Below are 23300 nucleotides of genomic sequence, written 5' to 3' on the forward strand. Positions count from 1 at the left end.
TACCCACAGGAAAGCAACATTCTCTTGGGCATAACAAAAATAAGAGCACTTCCAACAAAACACTAAGAGAAGATACAGAGGCATCTTCAAAACCTTTCATAAAATTATGAATTTTATGAAATAATGAAATTACCTTTCATTAAAATTATGTAATCATTAAATCACTAAATCACTAAAGAAACATAAATTCTACTTTTCAGATGTTGCAATAGAAAATGTTGCTAAAAAGTCTGCCTAAAAGGTCTGAAGACCTAGAGAATATAAACATTATATTTAGTAAAGATGAGTATCATTATAACAGAGCATAAATTTCAAATAAATCTAAGTGGCATAGCTATGGATTAATTGGGAAAGATTTTTTTAAAAGGAGGGAGGGAGATGCATGTTCAGGTAGGACTCACAAAGCCATCACCCCCTCTCTAACCCTGCCAGCTCCCATGGGAAGCAGTACAGTATTACAAAGGACTGTGGTCTTCCAGAGAGTCAGACTCGAAGTCCCAGCCTTACTGCATTCTAGCTTTAGATTTGTACTATAAACATATGAGTTTGCTATCTCTACTATTTCAACTGGCCTTACCATCTTGCCCACAAACTCATCTCACCATCGATGTACCCTGTTTCTGGCAATGGTACCACCACCTACTTAGGTCCTCAAGCCAAAGACTTGGGGCTCATTTTTTATTCCTCCTCCTTCCTTACTCCAACATCCCATGAATTAAATTTTACTGACTCAACTCTTTAATTCTCAGATTTTCCTTTAGTCTCCACTTCCACAGCCACTGTCCTTACCAAATTATCATCATGCAACCAGCACAGACGGGTCCTCCCAGCTCTTAGTCTCGTCCTCTACCCATGTATTCTATAATCAGCAAACTGTCATTCCCTTGTTAAAATACTGTAATGGCTCCCTATACTTATGCATGGATTTTTCTTATAAATACTGCAAATATATTTCCTCTCCCTTATTATTTTCTTAGTAAAATTTTGTTTTCTCTAGCTTATTTTATTGTATGAATACCATCTATCATACATAGAACACATGAAATATATGTTAATAAGTTATATTATCATTAAGGCTCTAGTCAGCAGTAAGCATTAATAGTTAAATTTTTGGGGAGCCAAAAGTTATACACAGACTTTTAACTACATTGCAGGGGAGGGGGCTAGTGATCCTATCCCCATGTTGTTCGAGGGTCAGCTCTACTTAACTTGATACACAAGGTCCTTCTAATATAGCCCCTTCAGACATTTCTGGTTTCATCTTTCTGCTATGAGTTCTAACTCTACTGGACTATTTTCATTTCATCAACTGCACTATACTCTCTCTCTTATCTATGACTTTATGCATTCCCTCTACTCCTTCACCTGGGTAACCTCCAAGAAGATTCCCAAATCCTTCAAGATGCCTAGCATGGTCTTCTGTATTGTCTCCATCAAAGCACTATGCACTATGTAGTAAATGCCTGTCTATATTTTTCTACTATACATACTTGGACGCTGAGAGACAGACTACTATATCTACTTAGTACACCTGCCTTATAATCCTTTATAACTACTTACACGTAACTGTACGTGCCTTGAATTAGTCAGCACTCAATAAATATTGGTTAAACAGATGGTGCAGGGACAGATGGATAGACAAGTATACAGAGGTAGGTGGTTGGCAAAGTCTTAAAATTGAACTGTGAACATTTTTAAATAATGGGAAAAGGATAACTGATGAAATTAAGAAGGAAAACTCTTCTTTGTAGAAGATGGAATTCTGAGTAAGAATCAGAAACTGGGAAGGTAAAGAAAACAAAGAAAATTTTAATCAAGATTTTGTGAAATTAAAGAAAGAAATTTTTTTGAGCAATATATACAAAGTGTAAGAAATTAGGCCACTGGGAAAACAATGTTAAAAAGCTTCCAAGTTCAAGATGCGAGGTCTGAACTTTGTCCACATAGCAGTGAAAGCCACCAAAGGAAGTACAGAAGATCAATACCTGAGAAGACATTCTTAGGAGAGAAGATACATAAGGATCCAAGGATCCAAGATGAGAAGGAAGAAATAACTGGCTCAAAGAAAGAGAAGAAATTTGTCCAGGAAAAGGGGGCTCCATTATTTATCTAAGATGGTTGTAAAATTACTTATTTGGAAAAATATGAAAACTAACACCATGTACCAGTGTAAACTAGGCATAAGAGAATTTTCAAAGAAAGTTGATCTGCTATATTTTCATGGTATTTATCATACTTTTACTATTGGCCAACAAAGTTTGAAAAGTTGTTTTTTTTTCCCCATAGATTAGTCTTCTCTCTTTTTCATTCAAGTTTTTATTTAAATTCCAGTTAGTAGACATATAGTGTAATTAGTCATTGAGAGAAAGACAAATACCCTATGACTTCACTTTTATATGTGGAATTTAAGAAACAAAAGAGATGAACATAGGGGAAAGGAAAAAAAGAGAGAGAAAGAGAGAGAGAGGCAAACCATAAAATAGACTCTCAACTATAGAAAACAGAGGGGAGGTGTGGGAATGGGCTAAATGGGTGATGGGCATTAAAGAGGACACTTGCTGTGATGAGCACTGGGTATTGTATCTAAGTGATGAATCACTAAATTCTACTCCCGAAAAAGTTTTAAAAGTTTTATAGGCCAAATGGCACAAGGACCTGGTGCAGACAAATGGACTTGGTGGTCACTCTCATGTGATTTTAAGTGATAACTGAAACCATGAAAGTGCAGGATGTTTGCCACTGCCTTGATGTTTTATGGAAAAAAAAAAAAAAAAAGAATACAAAAAAGTTCTCACTACTTGTGAAAGGTGGATAAACATGAATGGAGAAATATAAAGATTATAATAGGTTACCAAAGTTGGGAAAGAAAAACAAAAATTAAGAATAAGAACATAATGCAACCAAATGCTGGGATAAAACAAGACAGCACTCTAGCAAATGCAATCAAGTTAACGAAGGAAACAAAATAATGAAAGCTATGACAAATAAGATTTCTAACATAAGAAAAGACAGTTAAATATAGTTTGGTGCTTAAATTTTTGAAAATCCCCATGTTACCTTTTTAAAAGGTAAAATTTTTATAATCAAGAAAATGGCAGAACTTCTGCCATCAGCACTACTAATCAACAATGTTCTTAAAGTTCTACCACATTAGCCAAATGCAAATATACAAATCGGAAGATTTTTAAAAAGAGAAAAAGTTATCATTATACACAGTTGATGTCAATATACTACAAAGGTCAAAAAAATCAATTTTATACCACACACATGCATCACATAGACTACAGAAGAAAACTACCACATGCCAACTCTACAAGAAAAGCACAAAACTATCAGAGGGGCAGGGATCTGCAGGAAATTTCCCCAGGGACAAAAGTGCTGACAGCTGCCATTTTTCTCACCTATGCCCAGCATAGATAGCCAAATGCTTCTGGGAGCCAATTATGATACTCTTCATCCATTTACCTGGCTAGCTAGCACCACATGTTCCATCCTGGCATTCCTCTACAGACCCGCCCCACCCAACCGTCTCACCTGGGCAGGCATCCCTCCAAAGTGACTCCTGACCTGGGGGTAGAGGAGATAACCGCATATACCAAAGTGCCCATACTTAGTGCCCACTGTTGCTTGGCCTCTCAGCTGGCTGTGCAGAGAGCAAGTCCTGCCCTTCCCTGCACCTGCAGCTGTAGCCATTGCAGCAGCTAACTGTAGACAGCCAGACTAAGTGCTGGCCCCATCTACCAACAAACCCAAGGTGGTAGAGCCAGGTCTCTTAATAGGCAGAGGAGCAAACCCTGCCCAGTGGGCCCACAGCAGGCAAAGCAGGTCATCGTAGCCAGCTGGGCTAAGGGCCAGCCTGACCCACCAGTGTGCCATAGTAATCATGGCTCAGCCACAACAGGAGGGCACATGCAGTAGTGCAGGATTGCCTTATAGGAAACCACACAAATCCACTACTTTCAAGACCAAGAGATATAAGTGACCTACCTAATACATGAAACAAACACAGAGAGTCAGACAAAATGAGGAAACAGAGGAATATGTCCTAAACGAAAGAAAAAGACAGAATCACGGGTGGAGTGGGGGGGGGGGAAGGGCAAACAAAACAGATAAGCAATAGCCCTGATAAAGAGAGCAAAGTAATAGTCATAAAGATACTCAGACTTGAGAGAAGAATATTTGAACTCAGTGAGAACTTCATCAAAAAGACAGAAAATATAAAAAAATAACCACCCAGGGTTAATGAATATAATAACTAAAATGAAAAATATACTGGAAAGAATCAACAAATTAGAGGATATAGGACAATGGCTCAGGAATCTGGAAGCCAGGGTAATGGAAAGCAACCAAACTGAACAAGAAAAATAATAACAAAAATGAGAATAGATTAGGGGGACTCTAAAACATCATCCACTGTAATAATATTCACATTATAGGGATCCCAAAATGAGAAGACAAAGAGAAGAGAGTAGAAAATCATTTGAAGAAATAATAGCTGAAAACATTCCTAATATTGGGAAGGAAACAGGAAACAGACACCAAGGTCTGGGAAACACAGAGTGCCAAAAGGAAGTCCAGACCAAGACAGAATAATTAAAATGGCAAAAACTAAAGATAAAGAGGGAATCTTAAAAGCAACAAGAAAAAACAAGCCATTATGTAAAAGGGAAATCCCACAAGGATATCAGCTGATTTTTCCACAGAAACTCCACAGATCAGAAGACGGCATGGTATATTCTAAGTGCTGAAAGGAAGAAACCTACAATCAATACTCTACCTGGCAAAGTCATTCAGAATTGAAGGAGAGACAGAGTTTCCCAGACAAACAAAAGTTAAAGGAGTTCATCACCATTCGTCAAGTGCAAAGAAAAGGCCACAACCAGAAAAGTAAGAAAACCATGAAAAAAAATTTTTCCCCCACTGGTAAAAGCAAACATATAGTCAAGACTTAAGTGTGAGACCTGAAATTTTTCACCGGTGAAAGCAAATAAATAGTCAAGACTTAAATGTGAGACCTGAAACCATAAAACTACCCAAAGAAACACAGGCAGTAATCTCTTGGACACTGGCCATAAATATGCATATTTATGGATATGAGTCCTCAGGTAAGGCAGGAAAAAAAAAAAAAAAAAAACTAAAATAGACTACTGGAACCACACCAAAATAAAAAGCTTTTGCACAGTGAAGAAAATCATCAACAAAACAAAAAAGCAACTTACTGAATGGGAGAAAATATCCGCAAATGATTTATCCATCAGGGACTACTACCCAAAGTATATAAAGAATTTATACAACTCAATCCAAAAAAACAAATAATCCCATTAAAAAGGAAAGAACCTGGGGGGGAGGAGTCAAGATGGCGGAGAAGTAGCAGGCTGAGACGACATCGGGTAGCAAATCAGCTAGATAGCTTATCTAACCATTGTGAACACCTACAAATCCAATGGGAAATCGAAGAGAAGAAGAGCAACAATTCCAGAAACAGAAAATCGATCACTTTCTGAAAGGTAGGACCTGCGGAGAAGTGAATCCAAAGCGACGGGAAGACAGACCGCGGGGGGAGGGGCCGGCTCCCGGCATGTGGCGGAGAAACGGAGCACAACATCAGGACTTTTAAAAGTCTGCTCCACGGAGGGACATCACTCCAGAGGCTAAACCGGGGCAAGCCCAGGCGGAGTCAGTGTAACCCCAGGTCCCGCGGGGTCAGAGAAGGACTGGGGCTATCTGAGTGCTGCAGAGCTCCCATGTATTAGAGCAGGGAAGCTGGCTACAGTGACAAAGCCGAGGAGTGAGCTCTCAGCCCGGGGTTACCTTGTGCCGGTCGCAGGCTGGGTGGGCTCAGAGCACCGCCGGAGGCCATGGAGACGGAAGCGACCGGGCGCTTTTCTCCAAGTGCCAGCAATTGACTGCTTTCCTCCAGGGGCAACCGCAGGCCAGGGAGGTGGGGCGGTTGGGCGCTTTTCTCTGAGCGTGCACTGAGGAGCAGGACCCTGAGCTCTCGGCTCCTCCGGGCCGGAGATTGGGAGGCCGCCATCTTCATTCCCGTCCTCCGGAACTCTATGGAAAACGCTCAGGGAACAAAAGCTCCCGAAAGCGAACCCAAGCGGATTACTTAGCCCGGCCCCTGGCAAGGGCGGTGCAGTTCCGCCTGCGGCAAAGACACTTGAGAATCACTACAACAGGCCCCTCCCCCAGAAAATCAACAAGAAACCCCGCCAAGACCAACTTCACTCACCAAGAACAGCGGAATTCTAGAGGAGGAGAAAGCAAATCTTATCTGGACAAAATGACAAGGCGGAAAAACTCACATCAAAAAAAAGAACAAGAGGCAGTACCGAAGGCTGGGGACCTAATCAATACAGACATTGGTAATACGACAGATCTAGAGTTCAGAATGACGATTCTCAAGGTTCTCGCCGGGCTCAAAAAAGGCATAGAAGATATTAGAGAAACCCTCTCCGGAGAGATAAAAGCCCTTTCTGGAGAAATAAAAGAACTAAAATCTAACCAAGTTGAAATCAAAACAGCTATTAATGAGGTGCAATCAAAAATGGAAGCTCTCACTGCTAGGATAAATGAGGCAGAAGAAAGAATTAGTGACATAGAAGACCAAATGACAGAGAATAAAGAAGCTGAGCAAAAGAGAGACAAACAAATACTGGACCACGAGGAGAGAATTCGAGAGATAAGCGACGCCATAAGACGACACAACATTACAATAATTGGGATTCCAAAAGAAGAAAGAGAGAGGGGAGCAGAAGGTATATTGGAGACAATTATTGGAGAGAATTTCCCTAATATGGCAAAGGGAACAAACATCAAAATCCAGGAGATGCTAAGAACACCCCTCAAAATCAATAAAAATAGGTCCATACCTCGCCACCTGATAGTAAAATTTACAAGTCTTAGCGACAAAGAGAAAATCCTGAAAGCAGCCCGGGAAAAGAAGTCTGTAACATACAAGGGTAAAAACATTAGATTGGCAGCGGACCTATCCACAGAGACCCGGCAGGCCAGAAAGAACTGGCATGATATATTCAGAGCACTAAACGAGAAAAACATGCAGCCGAGAATACTACATCCGGCTAGGCTATCATTGAAAACAGAAGGAGAGATAAAGAGCTTCCAGGACAAACAAAAGCTGAAGGAATTTGCAAACACCAAACCAGCTCTACAGGAAATATTGAAAAGGGTCCTCTAAGCAAAGAGAGACCCTAAAAGTACTACATCAGAAAGAAACAGAGACAATATACAGTAACAGTCACCTTACAGGCAATACAATGGCACTAAATTCATATCTCTCAAGTTACCCTGAATGTTTTTTTTTTTTAATTATTTATTTGACAGAGATCAGAAGTAGGCAGAGAGAGAGAGAGAGGGAAGCAGGCTCCCTGCTGAGCAGAAAGCCCGATGCGGGACTCGATCCCAGGACCCTGAGTTCATGACCTGAGCTGAAGGCAGCAGCTTAACCCACTGAGCCACCCAGGCGCCCAGTTACCCTGAATGTTAATGGGCTAAATGCCCCAATCAAAAGACACAGGGTATCAGAATGGATAAAAAAACAAAACCCATCAATATGCTGCCTACAAGAAACTCATTTTAGACCCGAAGACACCTCCAGATTTAAAGTGAAGCGGTGGAAAACAATGTACCATGCTAATGGACATCAGAAGAAAGCTGGGGTGGCAATCCTTATATCAGATCAATTAGATTTTAAGCTAAAGACTATAATAAGAGATAAGGAAGGACACTATATCATACTCAAAGGGTCTGTCCAACAAGAAGACCTAACAATCTTAAATATCTATGCCCCTAACATGGGAGCAGCCAACTATATAAACCAATTAATAACAAAATCAAAGAAATACATCGACAGTAATACAGTAATAGCAGGAGACTTTCACACTCCCCTCACTGAAATGGACAGATCATCTAAGCAAAAGATCAACAAGGAAATAAAGGCCTTAAATGACACACTGGACCAGATGGACATCACAGATATATTCAGAACATTCCATCCCAAAGCAACAGAATATACATTCTTCTCTTGTGCACATGGAACATTCTCCAGAATAGACCATATCCTGGGTCATAAATCAGGTCTCAACCGGTATCAGAAGATTGGGATCATTCCCTGCATATTTTCAGACCACAATGCTCTGAAGCTAGAACTCAATCACAAGAGGAAATTTCGAAAGGACGCAAATACATGGAGACTAAACAGCATCCTTCTAAAAAATGAATGGGTCAACCAGGAAATTAAAGAATTGAAAAAATTCATGGAAACAAATGATAATGAAAACACAATGGTTCAAAATGTGTGGGACACAACAAAGGCAGTCCTGAGAGGAAAATATATAGCAGTACAAGCCTTTCTCAAGAAACAAGAAAGGTCTCAAATACACAACCTAACCCTACACCTAAAGGAGCTGGAGAAAGAACAACAAAGAAAGCCTAAACCCAGCAGGAGAGGAGAAATCATAAAGATCAGAGCAGAAATCAATGAAATAGAAACTAAAAAAACAATAGAATAAATCAAAGAAACTAGGAGCTGGTTCTTTGAAAGAATTAATAAGATTGACAAACCCCTGGCCAGACTTATCAAAAAGAAAGGAGAAAGGACCCAAATAAATAAAATCATGAATGAAGGAGGAGAGATCACAACCAACACCAAAGAAATACAAACAGTTATAAGAACATACTACGAGCAACTCTAAACCAACAAATTTGACAACCTGGAAGAAATGGATACATTTCTAGAGACATATAAACTACCATAACTGAACCAGGAAGAAATAGAAAACGTGAACAGACCCATAACCAGTAAGGAGATTGAAACAGTCATCAAAAATCTCCAAACAAACAAAAGTCCAGGACCAGATGACTTCCCAGGGAAATTCTACCAAACATTTAAAGAAGAATTAATTCCTATTCTCCTGAAACCGTTCCAAAAAATAGAAATGGAAGGAAAACTTCCAAACTCATTTTATGAGGCCAGCATCACCTTGATCCCAAAACCAGACAAGGTTCCCACCAAAAAAGAGAATTACAGACCTATATCCTTGATGAACACAGATGTGAAAATTCTCACCAAAATACTGGCCAATAGGATCCAACAGTACATTAAAAGGATTATTCACCACGACCAAGTGGGATTTATTCCAGGGCTGCAAGGTTGGTTCAACATCTGCAAATCCATCAGTGTGATACAATACATTAATAAAAGAAAGAGTAAGAACCATATGATACTCTCAATAGATGCTGAAAAAGCGTTTGACAAAGTGCAGCATCCCTTCCTGATTAAAACTCTTCAAAGTGTAGGGATAGAAGGCACATACCTCAATATTATCAAAACCATCTATGAAAAACCCACCGCAAATATCATTCTCAATGGAGAAAAACTGAAAGCTTTTCCGCTAAGGTCAGGAACACAGCAGGGATGTCTGTTATCACCACTGCTGTTCAACATAGTACTAGAAGTCCTAGCCTCAGCAATCAGACAACAAAAAGAAATTAAAGGCAATCAAATTGGCAAAGAAGAAGTCAAACTATCACTCTTTGCAGATGATATGATACTATATGTGGAAAACCCAAAAGGCTCCACTCCAAAACTGCTAGAACTTGTACAGGAATTCAGTAAAGTGTCAGGATATAAAATCAATGCACAGAAATCAGTCGCATTTCTTTACACTAACAACAAGACAAAAGAAAGAGAAATTGAGGAGTCAATCCCATTTATAATCGCACCCAAAACCATAAGATACCTAGGAGTAAATCTAACCAAAGAGGCAAAGAATCTGTACTCAGAAAACTATAAAGTACTCATGAAAGAAAATGAGGAAGACACAAAGAAATGGAAAAATATTCCATGCTCATGGATTGGAAGAACAAATATTGTGAAAATGCCTATTCTACCTAAAGCAATCTACACATTAAATGCAATCCCTATCAAAATCCCATCCACTTTTTTTAAAGAAATAGAACAAATAATCCTAAAATTTATATGGAACCAGAAAAGACCTCAAATAGCCAAAGGAATATTGAAAAAGAAAGCCAAAGTCGGTGGCATCACAATTCCAGACTTCAAGCTCTATTACAAAGCTGTCATCATCAAGACAGTATGGTACTGGCACCAAAACAGACATATGGATCAATGGAACAGAACAGAGAGCCCAGAAATAGACCCTCAACTCTATGGTCAACTAATCTTCGACAAAGCAGGAAGGAATGTCCAATGGAAAAAAGACAGCATCTTCAACAAATGGTGCTGGGAAAATTGGACAGCCACATGCAGAAAAATGAAATTGGACTATTTCCTTACACCACACATGAAAATAGACTCTAAATGGATGAAGGACCTCAATGTGAGAAAGGAATCCATCAAAATCCTTGAGGAGAACGCAGGCAGCAACCTCTTTGACCTCAACTGCAGCAACTTCTTCCTAGGAACATCGCCAAAGGCAACAGAAGCAAGGGCAAAAATGAACTATTGGGATTTCATCAAGATCAAAAGCTTTTGCACAGCAACGGAAACAGTTAACAAAATCAAAAGACAACTGACAGAATGGGAGAAGATATTTGCAAACGACATATCAGATAAAGGGCTAGTATCCAAAATCTATAAAGAGCTTATCAAACTCAACACCCAGAGAACAAATAATCCAATCAAGAAATGGGCAGAGGACATGAACAGACATTTCTGCAAAGAAGACATCCAGATGGCCAACAGACACACGAAAAAATGCTCCACATCACTCGGCATCAGGGAAATACAAATCAAAACCACAATGAGATACCACCTCACACCAGTCAGAATGGCTAAAATTAACAGGTCAAGAAATGACAGATGCTGGCGAGGATGCGGAGATAGGGGAACCCTCCTACACTGCTGGTGGGAATGCAAGCTGGTGCAGCCACTCTGAAAACAGTGTGGAGGTTCCTCAAAAAACTGAAAATAGAGCTACCCTATGACCCAGCAATTGCACTACTGGGTATATATCCTAAAGATACAAACGTGTGCTCCGAAGGGGCACGTGCACCCGAATGTGTATAGCAGCAACGTCCACAATAGCCAAACTGTGGAAAGAATCTAGATGTCCATCAACAGATGAATGGATAAAGAAGATGTGGTATACATATACAATTGAATACTATGCAGCCATCAAAAGAAATGAAATCTTGCCATTTGTGATGACGTGGATGGAACTTGAGGGTATTATGCTTATCTCTTTGATATGAGGAAGTGGAGATGCAATGTGGGGGGGTTGGGGGGAGGTAGGAAAAGAAAAAATGAAAAGATGGGATTGGGAGGGAGACAAACCATAAAAGACTCAATCTCAAAAAACAGACTGAGGGGGGACGGGAGAAGGTGGTGGGAATATGGACATTGGGGAGGGTATGTGCTATGATGAGTGCTGTGAAATGTGTAAACCTGGCGATTCACAGACCTGTACCCCTGGGGATAAAAATACATTATAAGTTTATTAAAATAAAAAAAAATCAAAAATAAAAAATAAAAAAAGGAGAGAACCTGAATAGACATTCTTACAAAGAAGACATCCAGACGGCCAAAAGACACATGAGAAGTCGTTGAACATCACTAATCGTGAGGGAAATGCATATCAAAACCACATGAGATACCATCTCATACCAGTCAGAATGTCTAGTATCAAAAAGACAAGAAATAAAAAGCACTGGAAAGAATGTGAAGAGAAGTGAACCCTCGTGCCCTGTTGGTGGGAATATAAATTGGGGCAGTTACTATGGAAAACAGTATGGAGACTCCACCAAACTTAGAGACAGAAATAATATATGATCCAGGAATTCCATTACTGGATATTTACCCAAATGAAATGAAAACACAAATTTAAAAAGATATATGCACCCCTATGTTTTGTTGCAGCTTGAGTTATAATAGTCAAGACATGGAAACAACCTCATGACCATCAATAGATGAATAAAGATGATGTAATACACACACACACAATAGAATTTTACTCAGCCACAAAAAAGAATGAGATCTTGACATCTGCAACAACACCAACGAATCTAGAGGGCATCATATTAAGTGATATAAGTCATACAGAAAAAAGATAAACATTATATGATTTCACTTATATGCAGAATAGAAAACACAAAACGGAAGCCTGGGTATCTCAGCCGGTTAGGTGTCCGTCTTAGCCTCAGGTCATGATCCCAGAGTCCTGGGACTGAGTCCTGTGTTGGGTTCCCTGCTCAGCTGGGGGCCTGCTTTTTCCTCTCCCTCTGCCCCTCCCTGGGCTCTTACTCTCCCTCTCTCTTGCTCACTCTCTCAAATAAATAAATTTTTTTTAAAAATTACTATGTTTTAACAAATAAGTCATCATCTAATAATCAAGTCTAACTAGGCAGAACTATGCATAAAGATGTATCTAAAAAATACTGTCTAAATGTACAGGGATGATTTTAAAAATCCATACAAGGGAATACACCCAAAGGCCATTAAAAATGATCTGTTCAGGACACCTGGGTGGCTCAGTGGGTTAAAGTCTCTGCCTTTGGCTTGGGTTGTTTTCCCAGGGTCCTGGGATCGAGCCCTGCATCGGGCTCTCTGCTCAGCGGGGAGCCTGCCTCCCCCCACCGTCTCTCTGCCTGCCTCTCTGCCTACTTGTGATCTGTCAAATAAATAAATAAAATCTTTGAAAAAAATGATCTGTTCAAGGACTGTATGCTCATTTGAAATGCAGCTAAAACAAACAAAGATAAAGAACGTGCTGCTTAGTTTCTGTATGTATGTCTCTTAACGTTTTCCAATACATTTTTCTGGTAACTTTCCTCTTACATCGTACTTCATAATGGGCTGTTTCATACCTTACTTGCCTTTCCATCACATGAACAGCTACTGGCAAAAATCTTATCCATTCTTATTTCTACTTACTATTAGGTCTGGTCAAAATCGAGAAAGAAGAAGGCTCAAAAACTTCAGACAGAAAATTATAAGAAAAAGGGTTTGGGGTTATACATGGATTCAAATTATCTGTAGCTATCCCTGTTCCTCACTTGCATTAATCATCAAGCATGTGGAGAAAGTGAGCATTAATGAAAATCTTTTTTAAGTTTTTTAAAGAAAATGAACACTGTTTAGATCCTAAAAATTACAGCTGCTTCCTTTAATTATTAAGATATTATTGGGACGCCTAGGTGACTCAGTTGGTTAAGCGGTTGCCTTCCTCGGGTCATGATCCCAGCATCCTGGAATCGAGTCCCACATCGGGCTCCTTGCTCGGCGGGGAGCCCGCTTCTCCCTCTGCCTCTGCCTACCACTCTGCCTGTGCTCGCGTGCGCTCTCTCTCTAACAAATAAATAAATTTTTTAAAAATTAAAAAAAAAAAGATATTATGTTGCAAAAGATCATCTATATGTGATGCAATTCCTCTTTCTTTAAGGAACCACACTCATCACAATTTATTAAACAAGGACTAGGACAAGGATGTGAAATTTATTCTCATTAATCTTAGCATACATATGACCTTTGTCATGGTCCATGAACTTATACGCCTTTTTTTTTTTTAAGATTTTATCTATTTATTTGACAGACAGAGATCACAAGTAGGCAGAGAGGCAGGCAGAGAGAGAGAGGGAAGCAGGCTCCCCACTCAGCAGAGAGCCCGACATGGGGCTCGATCCCAGGACCCTGGGATCACGACCTGAGCTGAAGGCAGAGGCTCAACCCACTGAGCCACCCAGGTGCCCCACCCCCTTTTTTTTACGATTTTATTTATTCATTTGACAGACAGAGATCACAAATAGGCAGAGAGGCAGGCAGAGAGAGAGGAAGGGAAGTAGGCTCCCTGCTGAGCAGAGAGCCTGACTCGGGGCTTGATCCCAGGACCCTGAGATCATGATCTGAGCTGAAGGCAGAGGCTTTAACCCATTGAGCTGCCCAGGTGCCCCAGGCCTTTTTAAGAAAAGTATTAATTTAATTTACACATACCCTTTACGATCATTGTACATTCTGTTAATTCTGTCCCATTTTGCATTCAGCTGAGTTAGTGTATCCCGGATCTGAATGGCTTCGGGTCCAGAAGCTTCGAGGATAACATCTGGCTGTTTTTCATGAATAACTGCAATCTGCTCCCCGAGTTTGTCCAGTTGATCTTTGATATTCTACAAATGCAGTATCACACATTAACAAAATCCAGCAAAGAGATAAGAAGAATGAAATCACAGAAGACCAAAAATTTATCTTGCATAACATTTATTTTAAGTATAATGAGACATAATAATTGTTGCTCATCAAAACGGAAAACTTTAAAAAAGAATAATACCCTGTATTGGCCAAAGTGTGAGAAATGCTACCTAATACCCTAACGGCAGAAAAGGAAATCCTCACAGTTGCTCAAAACAGTATTTGTAGAGGACACACAAAAAGCCTCAAGAGTATTCTGTAAAAGTAATAAAGTGAAGTTGGAATGATTTACATTTTCAAATATGTAGTAATGCTAACTTAAATCACAGAAATAAGCTAGCAGACATCAAATCTATAGCGATTTATTGCAAATTTATACATAAGTGCAAATTATATGAAAAAGCCTTGATAGTATATAATAGTCTTGTGAATAACTACAAACTTCCAGATCTCTACTAATGTATAAGCAACACACTACGCCATATCCCAAACACTGGCCCATCTTAACTCGTTATAGATGACAACATAAATGCTGATATTTTACATCAAACTTACAATCAAGTTTATAAGAAAGGAACATGGATCGTGCATGTGTTTGATTAAAGAAGTTTTTGATGTTGCCAAGAATGAACTGTGCATACTTAAAAATCCATGCCTACTCTTAAAAAATTTAAAATTTGATAATATTCCCTTGGTGAAATGAGCAAGGTTTATTATTTGTATCCATTATTAATTCCTTAGTACAAATTTTAAAAAAATTATAGGCCATCTACAAAGGCACAAGGACAGATTCCTTGCTTTATTCTGCATTAACAGTAGCTACTCAAGGGCACCTGGGTGGCTCAGTGGGTTAAGCCTCTGCCTTTGGCTCAGGTCATGATCCCAGGGTCCTGGGATGGAGCCCCACATTGGGCTCTCTGCTCAGCAGGGAGCCTGCTTCCCTCTCTCTCTCTCTGCCTGTCTCTCTGCCTGCTTGTGATCTCTGTCTATCAGATAAATAAATAAAATCTTTAAAAAAAAAAAAAAAACCAGCAGCTACTCAAATGAGGTACCTGGAGATTTACCTTCAGAGAGTCTTCCTGAAAAGAGAAGTCTTCATAGGCAACAGTACTTAGCTCGGGAGCACTGAGTGATAATTCGGCATCATCCATGGAAAGTAAAACTTTGTTAATCTCAACTAGATAATCTGTGGGGAGAGGAGGCGATTGAATTCCAGGAGCAAGCTGACCTGTTCTCCTTTGGTAATTAGGGGCTGCCTGTAAAAACAATAACAATAAGACACATCTCTTAAAATAGACCCACAACGAACAGCAGCAAATAGAAAAAAAACAGAAGACTATTTGGTGGAGCAATTCAATACCATCAAAGGGAAAAAAAACAAAAACAAGTTTTATGTTTTTATATTTTTGCCCTGTATTGCTATAGAAACCCTTGACAATCTCTATACTGATTTTCTTTTGCAGCCTGCAGTTAAACAGTATAAATATGTTAAAGCTTGACAGGGTTTTCTTTAAGAAGTATGCCACCTAAACTCATTCAGCAAACAAAATGTAACAAGCCCTTTCCTGAACTGTTGGGGGAATGAGAATATGCCATAAACCATAAAGTTCTGTAGGAAATAAAAATTTTAATACCATTTTACTCTGTAAAATGTCATGATTAGATTAACTCTTCTAGGCTTCAGTTACAGTTTATTAAATGTGCCATCTATTACTTGCGAATGGCAAAGTGCATCTTCTCATGAATTAAGGTAGCTTCCATGATGCTTTCACTGTTTTCTCTATTAAACTTCTAAAAAAGGATAGTCCTCTGAGAATTCAAAGATGGCAATGAATAAATACATGTTCAATGAGGTAGCGTCCTGAAAATGGCTATGGTTACAATTCCTAAATGAAACCGAGACTCAAGACTAAAATCAGTGAGTCAACAACATGGTGTTGAATCTAGACATCTGCATTTATGTGTCTCCTAGAATGTGATGAAACGCGTTCACCTATTGTTGGACAGTATAGCAGGAGAGAAGCAAGCCAAAGATTTCCTGATTTTATCCACGTGATTATTTATACTGGACACTAATATTAATTTTATTATCCTAATGCCATGCCTTCAAATTTTAGTCAGAAAGCATTTCTGGATATTTACCTATATGTCCAAGAAGGTAAGTTATATTTTTAAAGCAAATATAAAAGAATGGAAAGGTCTACAGGTATTGTAGATAGGAAGTTCCAAATTTAAAAAAAAAAAAAATCACATTCATGAAAGACCATCTTTCTCTATTCAGACTGTAAAGATAACCTAGGATTTCCTGAGCCTTCATAGTCTTGCAGAAGCAGCAAGGCAGTTCAAAATTTAAACATGTGCTTTCTTTATTCCAAAAATAGATTTTATCCTAAGAGAGTGATCAATCAAAATGTCCTAGGAAAAGGAAAAAAAAAAAAAAAAGTCCTCGAGATCCGACCCAGACTTTACTTCTGGATAATTTTATTTTTAAAGAATTCTGCTAGGACACAGAAATGCAAATATACCACAAGCTAATGCTAACATTCAATAGTGTTACATGATGTTGCTCAAGTCATACACAACCTAAGTTCCAGATAAATAGATTAAAAAGTTAATTTTATCTGAACACTTAATTAAAATTTCCCGTTCTGTTCTTATCAAACCATAAGGAAAAACCAGAACTAAATAGAACTGAATATTCATCATCTCTGTGGAAAATAAGAACTTTTCAGATCCTAACTAGGCTGGAAAACACACACACACACACACACACACACACACACAAATATAGTCATGTAGGGCTAAACAAAGATTTTAAATGGTTTTATGTTAAAAATAAAATAATTTGAAGATGAAAATCAACAAGATAATACTTAAGAGCAAATATGACAGGAGACCAATATCTTTATTTCATAAAGAGCTTACACATATTTTAAAAAGAGCAAACATACCCCCGTAAACAAATGGGAAAAGGTCATTTAACACACATTTCGAGTAAGAAAATGAGTCCTAAAAACCGGTGGTTCTCAATCCTGACGGAACATCAGAATTACTTAGAATGTTTGCTTGTTTGTTTAAAGAGTGTTCACAGACAAGCCCAACCTAAGAGATTTTGATTTAACTGGTTTGTTGGTTAGATTTTTTTTTTTAAGTTCCCCAAGAGATTCTAATGTTCATAGATAAGAAACAGTTTTAAAAAACTGCAAGTCTGAAGAAGCATATGGGCTAAGGACAAAATAAGGACAAAAACTTTTTAAGCATTTTAAGAACATTTTAATTACAATAACTAATGCTAGTGAACCCAAAATGAATTGTGCCTGTTGTAGTGTATTATTAGTACTCTCAAAAAAACAAATTTATGCATTCGTTAAAAGTCCAAGAATGATTTCCATTTTGGACCAGTAATGATTTATGATTTGGGACCCAAAGATAAAAGTTCTAGGAAAGTAAGATACTTTCAAAAGTAATAATGAGGCAAAGAACTATAATATCATCTGAAAAAATCTTAGGAGTAAAAATGGAGCCAAGTCTTAAAAGATAACACATTTTTCAGGTAAAATGAGATAAAACCCACACCAAGGAGTTAAAAATAAAATTAGCAAGATCCCAAAGGTGTAAAGGCACTGGTGTGTTTGGGAAAATGTGCAGAAAACCAGCAGAACTATACGCCTGGTTAAGAGCCAGTGAATCAAAGTGGTAGCTGGAGGCCAGATAGAAGCCTTAGTGTATCATTATAGTGATGAACCTTACATTTAAAGCTTTCTCTGTATTTTACAATATTTTCCTGCACACTTTCTTAGATAAAGGAATGTCATGACCAGCCATAAATTTGAGGGGAATAATTTTGAGGACTAAATGGAAGATAGGCTAGCATTAAGAAAGACCGGACATTAAAAAAAAAAAAAAAAAAAAAAAAAAAAACCAGCTTAGGACACATTACACTGACTAACAGGAGAAAATCATAAGTGTGAATTAGAGAAAGGATAGTAGACTAAGAGAAATCCCAACCTTTCCCCTGGGTCATAAGGCAAGTAACTGGTAGAGCTATGTCTAACTTTAGGTTCAGATGTGTCATGCTTCCATTCATAAGAAATGGTTTTAATACCTACTTGATGTGGTGTAAGGAACAAGAAATGGTTGAGAAGATTTTGAGGTTTCTACTTGGAGAATAGGTAGTTTTTAAGGAAATAAACAAAGATAGGGAATAAACTAGGAAACATGGGTTGGAAGGGGAAGGGAGAGGACGAGTTTAGCTTGGGATATGTCATAAGGCTGCAGTACATACAGATAGAGACATCTAACAGGCAGCAAGCTCAGAGAGTAGAATCTTCCACTAGATTCGACATCATCAACTAAAAATGGTTCTTACAAGGATTACCTAAGAGACTTGGAGAGAACACCAGCACACTTAGAGTGCAGTTGAGATGATGGCCATTGAAAAGGGAGCTGGTAGTGAATCTTCTTCTAGAACACAAATCATAATTTATCAATTCACAAATTTAGTTATTTGTTAACTAAAATTTTTTGAGGTGATTAAGATCTCCACATATGAAACACAGAACTGAAGGAGGAAGTCACTTCTAAAAAGGACAGATGTCTTTTAGATTTAAGACATTATTAGAAGTCCGAAAGAGATCCCAATAATAAGATTTTGTTTCTACTTCCTTTGAGTCCTGTCCCATCTGAAAATATAAATGTTATTTAGTAGTGCATACCAGAAAGGAGAAAGAGATACTATGCCATCTGTTTTTTAAGGTATCCATGAATGCAACATCAAATATCTGAATGGTAAGAACTAAGTAAGTTATTTATGGAAAACAGAGTCTCTCCCAAGACAGTACCTTAGTTTTATTGTATCTTGTGTGCAAAAGTAGTAACTGCAAACGGATCCTTTCTTTTTTATTATCCTCCATAGGTTGATGTAACATTTGTTCGCCTCTTTGTAGAACTTCCTCAATCTGGGCTCTCTCCTCATCCACCTGAAGTTTAATAGGAAAAATAGCTTACTCAAAAGAAAAATGCATAGCATCACTTACTTACCAGTTCCCAAGCAGAACTAACCTACAAAGTATGAGATCAGTCAAGATCTGTTCACCTGAATGATAAGTAACAAAAATTCATTTTTTTTAAGTATTTCACATCTGAAGTTAAAATATCTCATAAAGAATGTTAGTTTAGAGAAAGTTAGAGAACACTGAAACAACACTACCTTTAGTCAAAAAGTGTGTCTATTTTTTTAAGCATTATGTAAATCACTTGGCAAATCTTACAATGACACTCAGCAGAAAATCACGTATGGGTCTATTCTTTGGCATGACTTGGCAGACTCTTTCGGTAAACATCACTGATGTAAAAATATAATTAACAGAACAGAACAGTAAGAACACCATGGTTTTGAAAATCTCCTTGAACCAACCTTTTCATATTCATCACTGAATTCCAAGTGTTTTTCCACAACTTTTAACATATTCTCTATGTCACTTTCTAATTTTTCCAGGTCAGAGGAAAGTACATCAGCTTCAAATGCTTCAGTGGTGACCAGACATTCGTAGGATAATGGCTCCTGGCCAATTAGCAACTGCAGAAGGAAAAGTATTCTTTGAAAAGATAGCCTTTTTTTTTCTTTTTAAAAGATTTTTATTTATTCATTTGGCAGAGTGAGAGAGAGAGAGGGAGGGAGAGAGGGAGAGACCAAGCATAAGCAGGGGGAATGGCAGGCAGGGGAGAAGCAGGCTCCCTGCTCAGCAAGGAGCCTGATGTGGGGCTCGATCCCAAGACATGGGATCATGACCTGAGCCTAAGGCAGATGCTTACCTGACTGAGCCACCAGTTGCCCCTGAAAAAATACATTCTTTTTTTTTTTTTTAAGATTTTATTTATTTGACAGACAGAGATCACAAGTAGGCAGAGAGGCAGACAGAGAGAGAGAGAGGAGGAAGCAGGCTCCCCACTGAGCGGAGAGCCCAATGTGGGGCTCAATCCCAGGACCCTGGGATCATGACCTGAGCTGAAGGCAGAGGCTTTAACCCACTGAGCCACCCAGGAGCCCCTGAAAAAATACATTCTTAACCAGACCTACCATCATTAATCAGGGGAATGGCATGTCAAGAGAGGAGCTAGCATTTATTTGAATTGACCTTAATTTCATTCATTCATAGAGCAATGATTTTATCTAGTTGGGCTTCTCTGAGTTACCCCTTCTTTCCAAACTCCAGCCAGAGACATGAGCTAGCGGGCAAATAACTGAGGCCCCCTGCCGTGCTCTGGGAGGATTCTGAGATCGCGCATAAGCACAGCAAGAAACGGGGCCAAGATCCAAAAGCCATCCCTGCCAGGACCACGGAAAGAAGAAAGGCCACCACCGAGTACAGGTACATCCCACAGAATGTCTCCTGTAGAATTCCCTTTGGATTTTGATACCCCAAATCTGAAAAAAGTACATCTTTCTCAATGCAGTATTTTCAGACAATATCATTATAGAAAGACTTCATATTTATATAACTAAACTCAATGTAACAACTTTAATAAAACTAATGGGCAGGAAGATAAGGTGTTGGCTGAGCATGGGGAAACGAGCACTCTCTCACTGATTATAAAGTAAAAATTGGCACAAACTTTTTGTAGGACTCTTTGGAAAATCTATTTAATGGTATTTATATGCACAACTTCCACAACAATTTCAAGGAATCCAAAGAATTGACCCTAAAGGGCACACTAACAAATGAGCAAAAAGACATGCATAAAAGAATTCTGACAATTCGATATTTATAAAAGGACACTAAAAGTGGAAAACTGACTTAACGAAAGTGTAATAGATCATATAATGGAACACCCCATAGCTGTTGAAAACCATGTCAAAGGAGAACAAACGAAATAATATAAAAATTTTAATATTTTAGTATCACAGAGGTATGAGTAAGAGTAGACATGTATGCCAAAATGTTAACAGAAGTTATTTATGGGGACAATAATAATTTTGCTTCTTTGTACTTTCTCTCACTCTTCCCTATGTCTTATGCCTTACTCTTTTAAACCAGGAAAACGCTCCTATATACCTTTTGAAAAGTACAAATGAACTTGGGTCAGAGAGTAGGGAAATAAGGCCGAAGCTAAGGAAGACAAAAGTTAAAGCAAGTTCTTTGTTTTCCTTAAGTTGTAGATAATCTAGGTAGATTTGTGAGCTATGAAACATAGTTTGGCCTAATATGTCAGCTATTTCAAATTAAAGCTGACTTAGATAATGTTTACCTCTTGCAAAAAAGAGGGTCCTTCCTCTTAGATAATTTCCACACACAACTCTCAGGAGGTAAAATTAACCAAATACTCAAAACCCATGGGCCCAGCTGGGATCCTGAAAACCGCATAATCCTGTCAGAATGAACACCTAGTTTGAATGACCCCAAAGTCAGCTTATGCTGTTTTGTTTTTTGCCTAGCAAACCATCGAAACGTTCCCATCTTTTCGATTTCACATTTACTGAGCACTCGCCAAACTCCAGGCCTTGAGAACACTACAGTAAAATGCCTCCTTTCCTCCCCCTCAGAAAACAAGGGAAAGAAGAAAGAGAATTAGTAAGATAGACACAGAGAGAAACATTATCATACAGAAGCATAAGTAAAAGCTTTTTTAAGGAAAACTCTTATTTATTATCCTCTTATTTAAATTTATAAAGCACTTTTTCAAATTTATAACAGCAGATAGTAGCTTTTCTGCATTAGGTCTAAATTGTGAAATTCCTCATAACACTTAGTTGCAATCAAATAAAAAACGAGTTCACAAGCATGTAGTATGCACAAATTTATAAAGTATGACTATAAAATAAAGGATTTAATATTCATGCCTAGCTTGAGACTGAGTCTTAATTTTTTTAAAAAGATTTATATATTTATTTATTTATTTGGTGGGGGAGGGGCAGAGAGGGAAGAGGGAGAGAGAAACTTAAGCAGCCTGTGCTGGGTGGAAAGCCCAAAGTGGGGTTCAATTTCACAACCCCAAAATCATGACCTGAGCAGAAACCAGGAGTCAGTCACTTAACCAACTGAGCCCCCCAGGCTCCCCTACCCTTTCTGTATTTATTTACTTGAGAGAGAAAGAGAGAGAGCAGCCACGGTAGGGAGGGGCAGACGGGAGTCTTATTTTATAGCCAATTTTAACTTCTGATTGAGACTGAACGCTTCTCTCAAATTTCCTTCATAGGCAAAATCACAAATAAATAAGGACCGATGCTCCATTCAAAGAAACAGTGATTAAAATCACCTTAATTCAAAATTCTTTGATGTATTTACCATACAATCACCTATCATTGAGAAACATGCCCACAGGAAAAGTAGTTTTGTATTAAAATATAATTACTCACCTTGGCACTTTTGATATGTTGAGACACCTTTTCAAAGTTTCTATTCAGTTCAGCTAATTTTGGTTCTACAAGTTCCCTGCTTGAACCTCCACGTGCATTCATCAAAACAACAGCTTGATCCCGGACATTTTCAACTTGGAGGGTGGCATCATCTAGCTCAGATATTAAACGCTAATTGCGAGAAAACACAAAATTATCACATAAGAAAAATCAAAACTAAACATGGGGTGTGATGCTAACTCAGAATTAAAGGTAGTTTAAGTGCATTTCTTGAATCCCTGGACGAGATTTTAGAGTAATCAATTTAATGAAGAGCTGTTCATATAGGACTCAGATGAGACCTCAGTTTCTCCCACCAAAATAAAAACTAATCTATTGCAAGGGAAGAATGAAGGCACAAGGAACTTGGAGCACTAGAGAAAAGACACCAAAACCCTCCACTCCCACAAACAATACTGATGCTCTGTGCTTAGTACCTTCACAATTTCTTCCCGTTTACTAGCTGGTTTTTTTTCAATCTCATCCAACAGAGCTTCAGCTTGATAAAGCCAGGTGCTTATGTGAGCAACATTTCCGTCAAATATTTCCAACTGGTTCTGATGGTTCTAGAAAAGAATTAATGAAACGCTGATGCAATCACGTGCAATATTTAAGACAATAATCTTCGATGACATTTAAAAGACCTGTGAAAAGCCAAATGTATGCTGAGTTTCAAGATAGCTTTCCATCTTTCTGCAAAGCTCTTCCCCAGTGAATAAATCTCATTCCTAAAAATGC

General features: G+C 38.4%; 1 protein-coding gene across 2 annotated transcripts in view; it reads right to left on the bottom strand.

Annotated features, from left to right (window-relative positions):
• Nucleotides 1-23300, bottom strand: part of UTRN (utrophin) — a 498673-nt gene that overhangs the window by 272328 nt on the left and 203045 nt on the right. For both annotated transcript variants that reach the window (XM_080807218.1, XM_080807219.1), the window contains 6 exons: nucleotides 23000-23128; nucleotides 22524-22694; nucleotides 19584-19745; nucleotides 19009-19146; nucleotides 15232-15423; nucleotides 13973-14145 (listed from right to left, as the gene is read on the bottom strand). In XM_080807218.1, the coding sequence (XP_080663344.1) occupies nucleotides 13973-14145; nucleotides 15232-15423; nucleotides 19009-19146; nucleotides 19584-19745; nucleotides 22524-22694; nucleotides 23000-23128 (965 nt within the window). The remainder of the gene's footprint in view (nucleotides 1-13972; nucleotides 14146-15231; nucleotides 15424-19008; nucleotides 19147-19583; nucleotides 19746-22523; nucleotides 22695-22999; nucleotides 23129-23300) is intronic.

The sequence above is a fragment of the Martes martes genome (assembly GCF_963455335.1).
Source record: "Martes martes genome assembly, chromosome: 6".
Lineage (NCBI taxonomy): Eukaryota > Metazoa > Chordata > Mammalia > Carnivora > Mustelidae > Martes > Martes martes.